Genomic DNA, 14691 nt, shown 5'->3' on the forward strand with positions numbered 1-14691 from the left:
TTTATTTCTTGGTCTCAGTAATATTTTATTTTCCCAATTACATGTAAAAACGACTTTACCATTGGTTTTTCAAAACTTTGAGTTACAAATTCTCCCTCTCCCTTTCTGCCTCCCTGAGACAGTAAGTAATTTACTATAGATAAAATACATGAAATCATGCAAAACACATTTCCGTAAAATAATGTTTTTAAATAATGGGAGGCCCTAGAGAGACAGTCAGTCAGGATGTCAAGCCAACATGATGAGTTTTGATTCTGGATATAACTTGAATATAGTCAATCAATTGTCAATCTTTCACATTATTGGAGGGAGCCAAAAATGGAGAGAAAGTAAGAATAATGTATAATAGAATGTGATTTCTCTTTGGCTTTAGATTGTGCTTCTATACAGACTTTTGAAAGTGATACGTCTACTGTTCCTAATACTTGAAACTATATCATGAAAGCTCACTTGTGAAAGATGGCCCGGAGGAGCTGGGAAACTGTCCAATTTCTCCATTCTGTTTTAGTCTTCTCTGTAATTCAGTCCATGCTGGGAATAGCCCTCCCTCCCTCAGATTGCACCAATTGGTGCAAAGCACCAATAGAGTTGTCCTCCTTGAAATCTTCTCTGCGTAGGGACTTCTTTCAGGGCATTTCAAAGGAATGCCCTGCTATGACCAAAGGAGGAGTTAAAGGAAGCGTGTGACGTGTCAACAAAAGCAAGTAATTAAAACTGAAATTTTCAGTCATTTCATATAAACCTGAAAGCAAGAGTTGGGACAGATTAGCAGAACAGCTCCTTGTACATAAATAATAGCTGCACTAAGATTCTGTCCAAATTAACTTATTTAATCCAGGATTTTCCCCTAATGAAACTACCCCCTTCCATATCTTTTAATTCTAATATAGCCAGTAAGGTTGCTCAGTAGTTAGAGAGCCAAGCCTAGAGACAAAATGTCCTGGATGCAAATCTGGCCTCAGACACTTCTGGATTGTGTGACCCTGGGCAAATCACTTAATCCCAGTTTCCTAGTTTTTGCCACTCTTCTGCTTTGGAACAAATATTTAGTATTGATTCTAAGATGGAAGGTAAGGGTTTAAAAAAAATACTGATATAGAATGACAGCTAAGAAAATCTTCAGGATCTCAAGCTTAAGCAGTTATTCCATAATCCAGGAGCTAGCTCTCAAGTGTCAATCAATCAACTAGTATTGATTGAATACCTACTATATGCCAGTCTCTGTGCTAGACACTGGAGATAAAAATACAAAGAAGGAAATAATCTCCTCCCATAAGAAGCTAACCAAGAAAATGTTTACGCTGATTGGTTATGAGTTACTGTTGGAATTAACTCAGCCTCTTGTCAGAATCGCTCAAGGTTACTGTGCTTGAATGAATCTATCTGGAATGCCAGATAGATCATAGGATTCCGAGCTAGAAGGGACCCTAGAACCCATCTAGCCTAACACCCTCAGTTTTTAGATTAGGAAATCAGAACTAGAGAAAAGCCGCTGGTCCAAGTTACATTATCTAGAAATTGGCAAAGCTTGGACTCCAACCTGAATTGTCTGACTCCTTCATTCTCCTTCCTAACTAAACATCTGGATGTCATTTCAGTTCCTATCAGGAGTGGAAGCCTGGTGTAAAATGTGCAGTGAGGGTGGCCTTCCATCTGAGACGCAGGACCTAGAGCTGGCCATCCACCACCACCAGTCCTTGTATGAGCAGGTGACGCAGGCCTATACCGAGGTAAGAACTGCATTTGTGTGGGATGGGGGAGAAGGGTCAGAATGAGAAGTAATGTAGGGGGCTTGGGAAATAGGACTATCGACTATCCAGCCAGTGTGGTGGGGATGGTAGAGAATCAATGATTTCTGTCTCTAAGAATTCTCTAAGAGTCAATAACCATCATCTTCCCCGTTCCCATCTTTGGATCTCTTGGTGATGTCAATGGAAAATACTTTTCCTTCCTTCCTTCCTTCCTTCCTGTAAGACTAAACATTCTTCTAGGAATTGCCCCATTTTTCAAGTGTTTTAATAAACAACCAAGGCATACTCTTCCATCCCTTTCCATCAAACCTTCCATATAGGTGAGGTCACTTCCTACCTTTTTGTAAGCTCCTTAAGGAGGAGGAATATCTCATTTTTGCTTTTGTGTCCCTCCCAACTAGCTCAAGAAATGGCATGTAGCAAGTACTTAATATATCCTGACTGAGTGCTATACAGGAGAGAAAGTTTTTATGTTCTTATGGAAGATGTCTGGAGGCTTGCCTTTATATCCATTTGTTCTTCACTTCCTTTATATTTTTTCTTTACTTCCTTTAACATAAGGACAGTGCTCTGCTCTTTGTGACTGACTAGCCCTGTGCTCCAAAGATATTGGATCTCCTCTGCTTTCTATAATCATTAGCTGCTCAGAGACAGGACAGCTACAGCTTAATGCCTCTCAGGAGCAGTTCTCTGTGTCTGCAGTTCCTGAGATAATCACTTTTCTTCTATCCCACCCTTGACAGAGAAATTATTTCAATTCAGCTTTGTCTCCTACTGGAATCGCCATCTAATTTTGCAGTCCAGCCACTCTTTTCAGCATGACCTCTCTCCCCACCTCCTGGTGGTCTGGCTTCTGGGTAACCTACTGTGTCAACTGGCAGGGATGACTCAATTCCTTTTTTTGGAAAAAGCCCAATTACTTACCAGTAAACTTGTTTTTTCAAAGATGTATTGTCCCTGACAATTCGCATGGTTTCCCATTTCTTCCCTGTAATTGACTCTTCAGACACATCTCTACCAACTGTGCTTTCTTGCCTGATTCTCTAGTGGAATTTGGATCTGAAGAATTGGCCCATTTTGGTTTTTAGTCAACCTAGGAGGCAAAAGCATGTGATGTTTTAGGGAGTGATTGGATTCTCCTGATCTCTTCTATTTAAAAGAAAAAAAATGGATATAAATGAGAAGTTTTCTAAAGACTAATAAATATTAAGGGAAGCAGCATGATTCACAACAGAAAGAACAGTAGCTTTGAAATCAGAAGACTTTAGTTCAATTCCTGCTACCAAGGTGACCCCAATAGAATTTCCTAGAATCTCACTTTCTTATCTGCAAAATGAGCATGTTGGACTAATGGGCATAAGAAGTCCTTTCCAACTTTACATATATGATTCCATCAATAGTAATCACATTTAAATCATGAAACTTTTTTGAGGGAAGTCACCCTAGAAAAATTTAATCCAACCCCCTCCTTTTGCTGTTGAGAAAAATTGAGATTTAGAGGAATATAGTGCTTTGTCTGAGGTCACACAGCTATGTAGTGGCCCCACTGGGACTTGGAACCATGTCTTCTGACTCCTGAGTCCCAAAGAACTATTCTGGATTGTCTCCCATGTGTTTCCCACATGACATAGTTCTGTTGTGCCTAGTCTCTCCCTTTAAACCCTCTAGTAATAGAGGGAAGAATCATCAGCTTCCTCATCCAGTTGTGGACAGTGAGGCAGAGGGGAAAAGATGTTTTCTAGAACTGTGTACCCATATCATGAGAGCATCCCTACTTCAAACCACATTGCCCCTGATGGTATCAATTCATCAAACAGCATAATTTCTTAGAACTTTGTGGGGTGAGTTTCCCAGCATTTGCCCAGAAGAAAGATGCCTTGTTCACCAGAAAATCAGCTGGAAGGAGATTCCATTTGACTACTTCAATGACATCCTCCTCTTCATGCCTCCCCCAACAGTTAATCATAGAGAGTGATAGTGTGGATAGGGTGGTGTTTTAATTTGACTTTTTTCAGCTGCCTCTTCCCAGTCTTTCTGACCCACTTTCCCTCAGAACTCCATCAGCTGGGCTATTTCTCATAGTCAATTGAAGAAGATAGCAACTGGATCTGGGATCTCGAACTTTCTACCAACTTATTATCAGGGCCTGAGGAGACAATGGGAAGAGGCTGAAAGCAGCGAAGTCAACATCCCATCTCCTTCTGTTATCCATTCAGAGTTTACTAATAGCAGAAAGTTCTCCTTTCTTCCTGTCTCCATCATTTAATACAAAAGATCTCAAGTTCTTCTAGCACATCACATGAATGACGTGGGAGATTTGCCTGAGAAGGTGGGGTAACAAATGGAAATTGAATATAATTAATTGGCCACTTCCCAGAAATTTCCTGGCACCTTAATGTGCCTTAGCACACCTCCTGAGATTCTCTACTCTTGTGTTGATGTTACTGAGTTTGTTTCGGGTTCTTGTGTTCAGCTCTTCATGAATCTGTTTGGAGTTTTCTTAGCAAAGATCCTGAAGTGGTTTGCCAATTCCTTCTCCAGCTCATTTTACACATGAGGAAATTGAGACCAACAGGGTTAAGTGACTTGCCCAGGGCTACATAACTAATAAGTGTCTGAAGCCAGATTTAATTAAGGATGATAAGTCTTCTGACTCTGGGATGAGTCTTCTGGCTCCAGGTCCCACTACTCTTGTAGGAATAGGAAATTATAACCATTCTAGTTCAACTTTGATTTGAATCATAGAATTGGATATCAACCATATTTAAAAAAATATAAGTCATTTGGATCTCAAATCATATAGTTAGAGTTCAAAAGTATCTTAGAAACCATTGAATCCAAACTCTTCATTTCATAGATGAGGACATTGAAGAACAGTGAGATTAAGTGACTTATCTAAGGTAATAGAGCTAGTTAGGTATTTGAATAATGATTTGAACCCAAGTCGTCCTAATTCCAATTCCAGTTCCCTAGCTTCTACATAGTATTACCTCTATATTAATTATTGAAGCCATATTACTCTAAGTTCTTAAAAAACTTACCAGTTTCTCAGTTGCCAATAATTTTAATTTTGAAAAGCGCATGTTCTAATTCTTTCCCTGAATGGCCCTGGGAACCCTGTGTGGGCAGGAATGGGAAATAGGGAAGGTGTTACTCTCCTGGTTGCTATATAAGTAATAGGGCAGCCAGATGGCAAAGTGGATAGAGGATCAGACCTGGAGCCAGGAAGACACAAGTTCAGATTTGGACTTACACTCTTAGTGTGACCCAGGATAAGTCACTGAATCTTGATTATCTCAGTTTCCTCATCTGTAAAATGAGCCAGAAAAGGAAATTGCAAATAACTCCCATATGGGATTATGAAGAGTTGAACACAAATAAAAAATGACTGAATAACAAAAACAACAACATATAAATAACAGGAAGTAAGTCATTTCATTCAGACCAAAGTGCCCCAGTAAAGAAAACAAAGTAATTAAGGGGTTCGGGATATGGCAGTCAGGAGGATGATAATTAACCCTCCATCCAAAGAGTCTTCTTAAAGCCAGGCAATGTTAATGATGAACTAAAATCTGTTGGGGAGAGAGAGAGCACAAGGTAAAGGGACTAAAAGTCTGGGAGACAAAAGGGCAAGGATAAAAGAGGACCATGACATGGACATACAGGAGGGAGTAATAGAAAGAGATAGACAAACGTGAGAAAGAAAATCTAGTAAAGTGAACTGGCTTCATCTGAGAAATTTCTTCTTGATGCTAATTAGTTCATTGACTCAGAGTAAAGAAAAAATATGGTTCTTAGCCGTGGGGACCTTATTGTCTAATAAATGCATCTTCTATGACTTTAACTTCTTCCAGCATCTGAGGCATGCTTGTTCTCATTAATTCAACATATTGTCACAAAAAGTTAATACTTTACTCTGTGTTTCAGGCACAAGTCTGTCAGAAACCATTTTATTTCATTTAACTCTATCCTGAATCCAATCATTTCTATCCTAGAAAGACATTTCCAAATTGGTGTAGTCCATACCCTTAGATAGCCTTCTCTACCCCGAGAGGTTTAGAGGTAACAGTTTTAGAAATCTTGAACGTGGAAAATAATGTTAAAATACAGTTTAGGTTTAACATTCCATATTAATCATCTCTCTCGGATTCCTTCTTTGACTGTCTCCCTCAAGGATTTTGTGGGTCTCTTTCTGCAATCAGAATCCTTCTCAAAGGGGAAGAATGGTCCGCAGTGCCGCCATTCTGCCAATTGCTCCAGGGGATGGGGAAAGTTGAGATTGCCCTTAGATGAGTCAATAGCCCAGTCCCTCCGAAAGCAGGGATGGCAGTGATTTAATCAGAGATATGAGGAATTTTTGTTCAAAATGGAATTTCCATTTTTAATCCATTTCCTTAAGAAAGGACTTTTGTTCTTTACCTTAACCACCCTTCAAAGAGGATACATGGAGTCTGGAAAAGACTTTTAGACTGCAGAAATTTTATTTCTTAAGAGTTTTTGAGACTGAAAAGGAGGTTTTAAATATATTTTCAGTACATTTATTCAATAACCATTTACTAAGAGCATATAAAGTATTGTGCTAGGTTCTGGGAGAGAGAAAGACACGTTTCTGACCTCTTTGAGTCTGCAGGCTAACAGGAAGAGATACAATATGTGCATAAATATTCAGAACCCTAATAAATATGAAATATCTATTCAGTGTTAGAAAGAACATAGCAAATATGCAAGAATTACCAAGCATTTTGTGACATCAGAGAAAAGAAAGTAGGGAGATCAGTAAAGGCTTAATAGAGGAATTAATATTGACTCAAAAGTTTTGAATGATGGATACATTTCCAAAAGCGTAAAGATGCAAGAGGAAATGAACATGGGCATAAGGAATGGTGTGAGTTTAAAAATGGAAGTAGGAAAAAGCAGGGTGCCTGCAAGGAACCCAGAGTAGTAGAGTTAAGTTGAAAACATAATACTTGGAGAACAATTTTGCAAGAGAAGACTGGAAAAGGAGGAGCAAATTATCAGGTGAAAGGTGTTGAATGCCAAGGTAAGGAGTTTAGCCTTTGTTAGGCAATAGGGAGATGTTGAAGGTTATTGAGCAAAGGAGTGACATGATCATATGTGTGCATAAGAAAGATAAGTGTGGCAATGCTATGAGAGAGGAAAAATCAGGATCCAGAAGGCCAGTTAGGGCAGCTGTTGCTACCTTCAAAAAACTTGTGGTATGTGTGTGTAGACACAGGAGCATATCACTTCATGAAACGTCAGTGATGTTTGCAATGAGATCTTTCATTGTGCATGTGCTTTGTGAACCTTGTTTTCTTTTCCTAGTCCTCCTTTCACTTCTATCTCATTCCTGGTTTGGGTGCTAGAGTTGTCCTTGGGAGCTGGTCTATAACTTGTTTTTTCAGGGGTCTGTTGAGAACCTGTGGAGCTAATAACTGGGTCTCACTTGGAAACACAAGATCAGCATTATTGAGTTTCCTCATCTCTATATAACCCCTGGCCCATTATCCCAGACGCTAGGCTTCCATGGTCCAGCTGCAACCCTGGGGAGTGCCCTACAAGTAACTGGAAAGGAATCCAGCTTGGGATTGCTAGCAGGGCAACGCCTAATAGTCTAATGAGTATTCTACCTTAAGGTTTTAAACCTGAAGACTTGGACTTGCTGCAGAAGGGAAAGGATACTTGGGGCTTCTCTAGAGAAAATGCTGCTCCCATCATTTGGGGATGCTGAAGAGGAAACTCCCTTCTCATCAGAACTAGATAACGCACAATAATCATAGATGTAAAATTCCACGTCTTTTGCTTTTCCCACCTCACTCTTATATTGTTAATTTAACTCCTTTGCTGCTCCTTCAGCTTTGGAGGGCAACATCTCAATCCTCTTCTTTGCCCAAGAATTTGACAGTGCCCAGGAAACTCTTTTTATCTCCAGGATTACATTGTTTAAAATGCACGCATGTGCATGTGCACACACACACACACACACACACAGAGATAGAAAGACAGAGAGAGAGGGGGAGAGGGAGAGAGAAAGAGAGGGAGAGGGAGAGGGAGAGGGATGGAGAGAGAGAGAGATGGAGGGAGGGAGAGACAGAGGAAGAGAGAGAGAGAGAGACAGAGAGAGACAGAGACAGAGACAGAGAGAGACAGACAGAGAGAGAGAGAGAGAGAGGGAGAGAGAGAGAGAGAGAGAGAGAGAGAGAGAGAGAGAGAGAGAGAGAGAGAGAGAGAGAGAGAGAGAGAGAGAGAGAGAGAGAGAGAGTATTTCAGGACCTCTCAGTACTTTTCCTGGAAACTGAGCTATTATAATGGGGACCATGAAGCTCCTTCTCCACAATTGCTATTACTTGGGCTAAGAAGTTAAGCCACTGGCCCCTCTAAGATGGAAGCCTGGTATTTGAGGACTGAAAGCACATGCCCCTCTCACGTGCCTGTGCCCCATCGCCATCATCATTGCTATCTTTCTAGCAGTGCCCAGATGTGCTCTTAGCTCAGTTGCATGTTTTCTACAAAAGATAAAAAGGGATAGACGTAGACTTTGGTCAAAGAGTCCCTGGCACAAAGGAGAAGCTCCTTCCATAATAGTCTGTGTCCATCTTTGTCTGAGTCAGCCAGCACATCACCACTTCCTAAGACCTTTCCTCCTTGAAAAGGCTAATCAATTTTTGCCAGCATTTAAGTACCAACTGTATTTCAGGCATTGTGCTAGGAACTGGAGTTGCTAAAATAAAATAACCCTAATCCTCAAGTAGTTTACATTCTGAGAAGAGACAAGGGGCAGCTGGGTGGCTCAGTGGATTGAGAACTAGACCTAGAGATAAGAGGTCCTAGGTTCAAATTTGACCTCAGACAATTCCTAGCTGTGTGACCCTGGGCAAGTCATTTAACCCCTATTCTCTAACTCTTATCACTCTTCTGCCTTGGAACCAATACACAGTATTGATTCTAAGATAAAAGGTAAAGGTTTTTTTTTTTTTTAAGTGACAACACACACTTGCCATTGCTTTCTTCAGCTCATTTTACAGAAGAGGAACTGAAGCAAACAAGGTTTAGGGTCACACAACTGGTCAGTGTCTGAGACCAGATTTGAATGTTGGAAAAGAAGTTTTCTATGCACTGTGCCATCTAGCAGTCGAAACATGTACAAAATACATAACGAGGAGCATTTAAATTTAGGGTGACTTAAGGGGCAGATCTGAAAAATACTTCCTGTGGTCAGTGTATCGAGCAGCATTTAGAACGAAATAAGGGATCCCAGGCAGCAGAGATAAGAGGGCGTGTACTTCCGGCACAGGTAGAGTCACCCGCACGCACTATAGGTAGCCTTAGTTGGTATTCCCATGCTGCCATTCCTCTCGTCCGAGTTCCCGTTGGGGCGCTTGCCCAGCCTGAGTGTAGACCGTGTCTTGCTTTCTTCTCACAGGTCAGCCAGGATGGCAAAGCCTTGTTGGATGTATTGCAGCGGCCCCTGAGTCCTGGCAACTCGGAGTCCCTCACAGCCACAGCCAATTACTCCAAAGCTGTGCACCAGGTCTTGGATGTGGTCCATGAAGTGCTGCACCACCAGCGAAGGCTCGAGAGCATCTGGCAGCACCGGAAGGTTCGCCTCCACCAGCGGCTGCAGCTCTGTGTGTTCCAGCAGGACGTGCAGCAGGTAACAAGTCTTCTCCTTGTCTCTCCCTCCCTTCACCCCCTTCTGCAAAGCTCTCCATTCAGTGAAAACAGGTCAATTCAACTTATTCAGCATGTGAGAAGGTGAACTTTTGGAATAATCCGTGCCTCCTGGAATGATTCATTTTCTTAAGGATAGACACAAAGATAAAATCCATTATAAGTGCTTTCCCCCTCCCATTTGCAAGAAAGAAGTGGGAAAGTGAGGTGGCTCAGTGGATTGAGAGCCAGGCCTAAAGACAGTAGGTCCTGAGTTCAAATTTTGCCTCAGATACTTCCTAGCTGTGTGACCCTGGGCAAGTCACTTGACCCCCATTGCCTAGCCTTTACCACTCTTTTGCCTTGGAGCCAATATACTGTGTTGATTCTAAGATGGAAAGGAAGGGTTAAAAAAACTAAACACATTATTATGGGGCAACCAGGTGGCTCAGTGGATTTAGAGCCAGGCTTAGAGAAAAGAGGTCCTGAATTCAAATCTGATCTCAGACACTTCCTAGCCGTGTGACCCTGGACAAGTCACTTAACCCTCCCCATTGCCTAGCCCTTACCACTTTTCTACCCTGGAACCAATACACAATATTGATTCTAAGGCAGAAGGTAAAGTTGTTGTTTTTTTTTAATAATTATGTAGGTAATGACATCTTAAAGTGGATTGATGTTTAAAGTCTTAGGTTCAAATTCCACCTATGGAACTTAAAGGATCATTGTATTTTCATTCAGTTCAATTGTTCTCATTTTACAAATGAGTAAAACTGCTTCCCCCCCCCCCCCCAGTGACCCGACTCCCCACTATAAGTCATTTGGTTATGAAACATCAGAGCTGAATTTCAAACCCTGATTTCCTCTTGATAAATGTTCTTTCTTTGAAATCACTCCTCTTGACATGCGGTGTGGTAGAAAGATCATTGGCTTTCTGACTAGAAATAGAAGTTATTGTTCAGTTCTTTTAGTCTTGTCTGACTCTTCATGATCCCATGTGGAATCTTCTTGGCAAAGACACTGGAGAGGTTTGCCATTTCCTTCTCCAGCTCATTTGGCAAATGAGGAAATTACAAATGAGAAAAAAAAATTTGCTGAAACACCCAAGGTTAAGTAACTTGCCCATAGTCACATAGCTAGAGGCCAGATTTGAACTCATATCTTCCAGGTTACTGGCCTGAACCATGTAACTGCTAAAGTTAGAGGCCCCAAATTCAAATTCTGCCTCTTCTAACCCATGTGAACTTGGGCAAGTCAGTCAGTTAAACGTTCTGAACCTCAGAACTTCTCTGGAAAATGAGAAGGTTGGACTAGATGGCCTTTAAGGACCCTTGTAGCACTAAGACCCAAACATAGCAAGAATTCATTGTGCCCATACGGAGCTTATTTAATGGCTTACAGAGTTTCTCTTGAGTGCTCTAATACAAAATGCACAATTGTACAGAAGTTTCATTTTCATCTATTCAAATTCAGCTTCAGACACTTACTAGCTGTGTGACCTTGGGCAAGTCACTTAATCTTGTTTGCTTCAGTTTCCTCATCTAATGAAGAACCACTCCAATATCTTTGCCCCCTCTTCCCAAAACCCAAACCAGATCACAAAGAGCACAACAGAAATACTGAACAGCTATCACTTTACTTCATATAAAATATGGTAAAGTGACTTTGATCAAGTCATGTGACCCCCCCCCCTCTTTTTTTGGTTAAAATCCTAACCTTTTGTCTTTGTATCAATTCTAAAACAATTGGATGAAATGACTTGCCCAGGGTCACAAAACTAGTGTGCAAAGGACATTTACCCTCCTTCCCTTTCTGGGATCAGGCAGGTGATGTCGACTCCCTGTATACCTGGCAGGAGCCTGAACTTGACCGGGAGGTGAGGACAGGACAAAGGGACCCAGGAGGTTATAAAAAGGACTAACCTGGAAGTTCACACTCTCTCTGTTTCTAGTGTTCTGCTGAGAAGCTTCCATGTTGGGGGGGGGTTGTCTTCTGGAGCAGCCACATGGAAAGTTAGATTTGGGCTCCCTTTCTATCTTCTACCTTCTCTTTTATCTTCTACCTATCCAAGTAATCCTGATAAATTTTACTAAATTCTTAAGGACCACTGTCCTTATTTTATTAAAATGGTTTGGCGACCACAAAGAGTATCTAAGGTCAGATTTGAACTCAAGTCCTTCCAATTCCAGGCCTGGCATTCTATCCATTATGGTACCTAACTGCTCTATGTTATGCCACCTTTTATAGGTTTCGTTTCTTTATACATATAATTAAGAGTATGGAGTAGACAAACCTGAGCATCTTTCAGTTCTCAAGTTAAAGCCACATTCACATCAACACTAAAGTCCATTCCATTTAGAAACCTCATTCTTCTCTGATCCAACAACAGCCCACACCCTTCAGGTACCATCACTACTACTACTGAGGGACCTCAGTGAAGATTCTTCCTCTTTATCAGCCTCAGTTTCTTTATCTGAATGGTGAAGGGATAGATGAGATGATTTCTATTCATCTTTCTAGCTCTTATTGGGCTAGTGTCCATACTTTGAGGCAAGGCACTCCTCTATTGCTCCACATTTCCATGTTTCCCTAGGAAATACGTTTGAGTTTGGTTCTTTAACCCATAGAAAGGAACTCAGAGGGGGCAGCTGGGTGGCTCAGTGGATTGAGAGTCAGGCCTGGAGACGGGAAGTCCTAGGTTCAAATCTGGCCTCAGACACTTCCCAGCTGTGTGACCCTGGGCAAGTCACTTAACCCCCTTTGCCTAGCCCTTCCCACTCTTCTGCCTTGGAGCCAATACACAGTATTGACTCCAAGACAGAAGGTAAGGGTTTAAAAAAAAACAAGAAAGGAACTTAGGCATAGGAAAGAAAGCTTGTTTTTATGTGGGAATGGGACATTTGGGGGTCCCTATGAAACCTGAGTGATGGATTTTATTTGGTTTGGGGGGTTCCCCTTATGTATCTTTGGGCCTCTGCTGTCTGACTCTCTACATGTGGAACCAGAGATCCAGCGTGGAAATAAGACATTGAATTTTAGAGTATTCTTTTTTTGCTTTTTCAGAATATAGTCACATAGGATTACAGGACTTAGAACTCAATCGGACCTTAGAGAGCATACATTTAGAGTTGGAAGGGACCTAAGAAATAATGCAGACCAACACCTCCATTTTACAGATGATGAAATCTGGGCTTAGAAAGATTAAGTCACTTGCCAAAGATCATATATCTACTGAGTGTCCAAGACCAAATTAGACCCAGCTCTTCTTGACTCCGAATCCTTTGCTGCTCTCTCCATAGTCTGATGCCTCATTTTGCAATTCTTTTGAAGAGATTTTTAACCTAGAATCTGTAAACTTAAATTTTTTAAAAATAAAATTTCATTTTTTACCCAAGTACTTGAAATTTTAATTTTTTAAATTCTGAGTTTCAAGTTATCTCCCTCCTTCCCTTTCTTATTCCTTACCATTCCTCCCTCCAACCTGAGGCAGTAAGCAATCTGATATAGATTTTACATGTGCAATCATGTAAAATATTTTTCTATATTAGCCATTTTGTGGAAGAGATCTCAGACAAACAAACAAACAAACAAAAAGAAGAAGGTGAGTGAAATGTAGCATATTGGGTCTGCATTCAGACTCCATCAATTCTTTCTCTGGTGGTGGATGACATTTTTCATTATGAGTCTTGAATTGTGTTAGGTCACTATGTTGCTGAGAATAACTAGACCTTTCAAAGCTGTTCATAAAAAACTATTACTGTTACTATATACAGTGTTGTTTTGGTTCTTCCCTCTTTACTTTGTATCAGTTCATGTAAGTCTTTCCAGGTTTTTCCAAAATCCTCATTATCATCATTTCTTTTTTTTTTCCAAGCCCTTACGTTCCATCTTGGAATCAATATCATGTATTGGTTCTAAGGCAGAAGAGCAGTAAGGGCTAGGCAATGGGGGTTAAGTGACTTATCCAGGGTCACACAGCTAGGAAGTGTCTGAGGCCAGATTTGAACCCAGGATCTTCTGTCTCTGGGTCTGGCTCTCAAATCACTGAACTGCCTAGCTGCCCCCTCATCATTTCTTAAAGCACAATAATATTCCATTACCATCATATATATATATATATACATACATATATTTATATATATATATACACTTGTGTGTATATATATATATACATATATTTATATATATACACTTGTGTGTATATATATATATACATATATAACAACTTGTTAATTATTTTCCAATTGATAGACATCCCCTCAGTTTCTAATTCTTTGCTACCAGAAAAACAGCTGCTATGATTTTTTTTAGACAAATAGGCCCCCCTCCCCCTTGATTTAAATCCCATTGGGATATAGAACCTAGTAGTCGTATTACTGGATCAAAGAGTATGTCGTTTTAGAGCCCTTTGGACATAATTTAAGAAATATTTTAAAATCCATTTCAGTATAATTGGTTTCCCTTATTTTCTTTTAGTTTATTTCATGCATTTTGCATTCATATTGCATTTTATTTCATGCATGGAATCACTATTCAGGGAAGTGTGTCTTAGAATTCATCAGTCTTCCAAAGGGAACCTTGACACAAACAAGGTGAAGAACCCTTCTCTCTCGTTTTATCCTTACAACAGAACTGAAGGCTTGTAGAGGGCTTTGTGAAGGATTATAGGGAACGAGTTGGACAGCTCTTTTAAAGTAAGTCAGAGAAATTCACATGATTATAAGGAAGGCTTAGAGCCCACGTTCTAGAGCAAGGGCTTCTAGAATTTTACCAAGGGCATTTGGGAACAGTGGATTTGATTATGGTAGAGTCCTTTTTGGCTTGGAGGTCTAGAACTTAAACCCTGTTCCCTTCCTAGGATACATTCCAAAGTCAGAAGTGACTTTTGAATTAGCCATCATTAAGTACTATTTTGGCTATGACATTCTGCCACCACTGTTGATGATGAAACGTTAGTTATATTAATGATATACTGGAGCTAGTTTGTATTGGCTCAAGAGAACTGAATGTTACATCTGCAGTCAGTGTAAGCATTTACCCATTGGAAATCAGGTAATGCTAGAAATCAAGATTTGAATTTGACTTAATAAAATGATGAAGAATAATGTTAATAATGCAGATTAAACCTCGAAATGCGTTGTGCTTCTTTTTTGTTGTCAGAGTGGGGGAGCTGACTGTCAAATATTTACCAGGCTTATGGAAAAACAAAAAGCAAAAGATATTGTTAAGAACATATGTGTTAAGAATTCAAGGTGGAATGGACATATGACGTGAGCAAGGGATGAGGATC

The 14691-nt window shown here is 40.4% G+C and overlaps 1 protein-coding gene across 7 annotated transcripts in view; it reads left to right on the forward strand.

Moving 5' to 3' along the window:
- KALRN (kalirin RhoGEF kinase) overlaps positions 1 to 14691 on the forward strand; it is a 1009634-nt gene that overhangs the window by 459773 nt on the left and 535170 nt on the right. For all 7 annotated transcript variants that reach the window (XM_056793564.1, XM_056793558.1, XM_056793562.1 and 4 more), the window contains exons 8-9: positions 1599 to 1730; positions 9175 to 9405. In XM_056793564.1, coding sequence (XP_056649542.1) covers positions 1599 to 1730; positions 9175 to 9405 — 363 coding nt within the window. The remainder of the gene's footprint in view (positions 1 to 1598; positions 1731 to 9174; positions 9406 to 14691) is intronic.

The sequence above is a fragment of the Monodelphis domestica genome, chromosome 4, assembly GCF_027887165.1.
Source record: "Monodelphis domestica isolate mMonDom1 chromosome 4, mMonDom1.pri, whole genome shotgun sequence".
NCBI lineage: Eukaryota > Metazoa > Chordata > Mammalia > Didelphimorphia > Didelphidae > Monodelphis > Monodelphis domestica.